Source organism: Nicotiana attenuata, unplaced genomic scaffold (genome assembly GCF_001879085.1).
Source record: "Nicotiana attenuata strain UT unplaced genomic scaffold, NIATTr2, whole genome shotgun sequence".
NCBI lineage: Eukaryota > Viridiplantae > Streptophyta > Magnoliopsida > Solanales > Solanaceae > Nicotiana > Nicotiana attenuata.
The window spans coordinates 101,903-106,509 of record NW_017673517.1 but is presented as its reverse complement, the minus strand read 5'-3'; the positions used below and the strand labels follow the sequence as shown (position 1 = coordinate 106,509).

Here is a 4,607-nt window from a genome sequence, read left to right as displayed (position 1 = left end):
AAATGAATTAGATGAAAATGAATGAATTTATTAATACGGTTAAGTTCTGTCACACAATTAATTATTTTTCAATTTTCCTTTTATTTATCTGTCTAATTTTAGTTTTTTATTATCTAACATTCTCATACATCAACAATAACAAAATATTTTTATATAAAGTATTCGCTCAAGCTAGTTTGGTAATTACGTATCACCATATTTAGTCTAATGGGTGAGATTTGGTGTAACATGAATCAAATGTACATTGCCATGGCAGCTGAAATTGTATGTATGTTTATTTAGAAGAAAAAAGTATGAAATCAAACTAGAGTTTTATTGGGTTCTAATTTTTCCAAGGCAATTTCAAGATTGTGATCATTTTGTGTTCCCTTGTACTTGTACCACTTAGCACATATTAGAAAGTATCCCAAATTTAAAACCTCTAAAGCAGCAACTAAGTAATAAAAATAATCCAATCTCCCCTTGTTTAAATCCTCTGCTAACCAATTCTCTGTATCTGATGTTCTTGTTGTCTTGTGTACTACTGATATCAAGAAACTACTCATATAACTAGCCAATGCAAATCCACAAAACAAGAATGACCCTGCAAAACTCCTCATGTTTTCTGGAAATTGCTTGTAAAAAAACTCAACTTGGGCTATGACAGTAAATGCTTCAGAAAGTCCTGCTAGAGCTAGTTGAGGTATTAACCAATTAGCAGACATGGCTGAAATTTCACCTCTTCTTGTTTCAATGCCTAGTGTTGGGTGGCTAAATGCGACATTCCTTCTTCGAGTTTCTACTAGAGCTGATACTAGCATTGTGAAAACTGCAATAAATAAGCCGATTCCCATTTTTTGAAGGACTGTTATTCCAGCTTCTTTCTTTGTGATCTTCTGGAGAAATGGTACAATTATTCTGTCATAAATAGGTATCCATATGGTCATGCTTAACATTTGGAAGACCGCGTAAGATGCTGCTGGAATCTTGAAAGTACTTGGTAGCAAGTATCCTTGGACTTGAATAATTATAGTTAGATATTGGATACTCTTGAAGCAATTGTGCAAAGAGCTAGCTTAGATGCTGTTTTAGTATAGGATCAGGTGTTAAAGGGGATGGGATATATTCTAATGGCCAAGGGCATGATAGGACATACTCATCCTGAATAAATATATGCATTAGAAGCATTAAAATTCTTTAGAGCATAGAGGCTCTGTATTGTAGAAGACCAGAACTGATCACGATCAAGCACTCTCCTGGAAAAAATTGGGTAAATGCAGCAACTTGGAAAAGGAAACATAAGTACTTCATAAACAAATATCTTAATTCCCAGGTTTCTATGCCAGAATTGGCAGATCAACAGGTTACACAAGCAGCAAGTATACCTACTGCTGCTAATAGGGGAAGATAAGCAACTGATCGAGGAGCTTCCAATAGTACTAAGGCTGCTGGTGCATTAAAGGATGATAGTGCATCAGCTGTAGCTGCTCAATCAATCAAAAATAATGCAACAGTAACAGGTGCACAATTTGATACATCTGCCAATATTGAATCAGTTGTGCAAGCAGCTCATTTAGATGTTGCTGTCGTTTAGATGCTGCTGTTGTTATTTGGATATGAGGTTTTTCTCTTCCTTGTTATGGTTTGGGCAATCTACATATGTTGCAACAAGTTGTGTTGATGAGAAAGTGCGGATATGGGAGCTCAAAGTTGCACTTTGCAAAGCATTTGCTTAATTCTTGTTTTCAGTTTTTCTTCTTGATTGAATTCTGGTTTGATTTGAGTGTTGGTTCGACTATCTGCTGCTAAGAAGATTGTTGGATTGAAGACTCAAACTGTTTTTACTAAGCTTCAGTAGGTAGTTGTTGAAGTTTGGGTTCTAATCAATTTGATTGAAATGTTCATATTTTAGCTTAGTTGTTTTTGCTTATAGATGTTAGGTGAGAGAGTTGGCTACTCTAACAGTGATGAAATGTTCAAGATATTTTTTCACATTATACTTCATCTTTTGACACAATTATTTTATAATTTCAGGTCATACCGTCTGATGTTGGATAATTTAGCGGGTGAAAGATTTCAAAATGATGAAAAGTTGCGGAAATTATTGGAAAATCATCATTCGTCTGGATTAGTTATATAATGACATTAGCTATTTAGTCTAAATAACATATTTTTATGTTTTAAATTACTGTGATATTAATATTTTTGATTAGTACTTCCTTTTGTTTGTTAAGATTGATGAGATACATTATGTTTTTTTGAATTAATATTAATATTATTTATTATTTGAGTCATATTATGTACGAATGTAGTAACTATTATTAATTGTGGCTAAACTATTTATAATTGATGTAAAACAATTGTCGTTACTGATATTGACTTTTAGCGGCAATTTAGTTAAACATATTAGCCATTAGAATGGAAGCTAAAAGGGCAAAACTAAGATGTTTTCAGAAGGGATATTGTGACTATTTTAATTGTCACAAAATAATTGACATTAAAGATGCGAACTTTTAGTGGCAATTATTTTTAATTTAGCGGCTATAAAAAAAATGCTAAAGAAGTATAATTAGCTGTTTGAGTTGGATTAGTAGCCATTATAATTGCCACAAACAATTACCCTAAAATATGTGATTTTTTAGCGGCAATTATTTTGAATATAGCGGCTATAATAATGGACGCTAAAGAAGTATAATTAGCCGTTTTGGATTGGATTTAGTAGCCATTATAATTGCTGCAAATAATTACCGTTAAAGATAATAATTTTTAGCGACAATAAAATATACCGTTTACCAGCTTTTGCGAGAAAAGCCGCTAAAGGCTTTGCCGACCCCGGTTTCAGCGGCAAAAGACTAATGGCCGGTAAAAGATATAGCGGCTATTATTATTGCCGCTAAAGCCAATTTGTATTGCCGCTAAAGGTCTTATTTGTAGTAGTGGCAGGCCTCATTTCAGAGACATCTCTGATGCCTGCACAAGTAAATATGAACGACATGGAACCATTAATAAACGAAGAATATCAAAAACCTGAGAAGAGAGTTTGCCATGATGTTTGGCCTCTCATTTTCCCTCTGATAATTCGCGCCATTTGCGCTTATCGTACGAGGAGGTTGCAGCTAATTTTCGGACCCAGTCCTCGAGGTCGGGAACCGCGTGGGGCACCCAAGCAGTAGCTACAGAGAAGGTAAAGGCATTATGAGACACGGAAGCATAATATGAATAGATATTTGAAAAAGGAATTCACTTACGATTATAGTTCCATCTCTCCGGGAAAGGCATTTTCCCCATAGGGATGACGTCCGAGGTCCTCACTCTAATAAACCGGCTCATCCAGCCCCGATCTTTGTCCTCGTCATTACAAGCGAAGAAGGCCTTTTTTGATCGGCGTTGAAGCTTGATAAGCCCCCGAAATAGCTGAGGCTGGTACAACTGAATAAGATGGTTGAGGGAAAACTCCAATCCCTCGGCCTTGCCGGAAAAATAGCGCAACATGATTACGATGCGCCAAAAGGAGGGGTGGATCTGGCCGAGGGTAACCTCGTACCTTTTGCAAAAATCGATCACTACCGGATCGAGGGGACCCACTGTGAAGGGGTAAGTGTAAACACTTAGAAATCCCTCCACGTGGGTAGTGATGCTTTTCTCGGGGCTTGGGATCTGTACCACGACCTCGTCTCCCTAGCCGTAGTCCCTCTTCATGGCTTTGAGGTACTTCCTTGATATCGAACTAATATATCTAGATACATGTTCGCATCGGCCTGGGATATCGGGGGAATTTTCAATATTGAATTTCTTTTTAATCACACAAGGGCCGGGGGTGATTTCGTGAAGAGCCGGCGGCGCCACCGGTTTGGCCAGCCGGAAAGTAAAAGAAGACGATGCTTTCTCTTTTTGGGAACTATTTTCGAAGTTTTAGCCATAATTGTAAGCTAAGAAATACAGACGGTAGCAGAAGTGTGGTGTTTTACGAGAACTTGGCGTTTTCCGGCGTATTAAAGAGGTGGTGAAAACAGATGATAGGAGAAAGAGATGAAGAAGAGATGTAATCAGAGTAAATGTGATGAAGGAGTAAAGTTTTCAATTTAAAGAGGTAGCCTCGTATTTATAGATGAGCAACGACGGTTCGGCGACGCTAGTGGCCGACCGTTACTGGCGTGCATTTAATGTTTTGGGGAAGCGAACCGACGGGACGTTTCGGTCACTTCGAACGCCCACGTCACGGGAATGACATCATAATTAGAGACTCCGGAGAATCGAGGTTCAAATCGTTTCTTATCGTCTTACTCTAAGAAATGCGGGGACTATCTGTATACGGTCGAAATCAGGGATGCCCGATTTCCCAGGGTCGAGAGATCGCCTTAAGGCCCGAGTTCAGGTAAGGTGGAGTTCGAACTCGATGGACCAGACTCGAGCTCGAAGACAGAGTGTAATGCCCGAAGATTGAAGCACGATGTATGCCGAAGCCGAGTATGCTCAACCCCGAAATGATGCCGTTATGGGTTTCTAACAGAATGAGCGAGATTCCTGCCACGTCCCCAAGATCATGGCACAAATCCCGGAATAGAATTGTACAATTTCGTACTAGGCGGTTAGACAGCTGTACCAATAAGATTCCTTACTGTAAATGG

The 4,607-nt window shown here is 38.3% G+C and overlaps 1 protein-coding gene across 1 annotated transcript; it reads right to left on the bottom strand.

The window, feature by feature from the left end:
- Nucleotides 1–294: 294 nt before the first annotated feature.
- On the bottom strand, nt 295–1,844 carry LOC109216612 (protein NRT1/ PTR FAMILY 2.9-like). The gene has a single exon (XM_019380780.1). It carries the CDS (start codon nt 933–935, stop codon nt 300–302), a length of 636 nt encoding a protein of 211 aa, XP_019236325.1. The 5' UTR covers nt 936–1,844; the 3' UTR covers nt 295–299.
- Nucleotides 1,845–4,607: the final 2,763 nt, after the last annotated feature.

What these genes read in the sequence shown, in the direction of transcription:
- LOC109216612 (XM_019380780.1), bottom strand. Translation starts at nt 935, where the DNA reads ATGTTAAGCATGACCATATGGATACCTATTTATGACAGAATAATTGTA.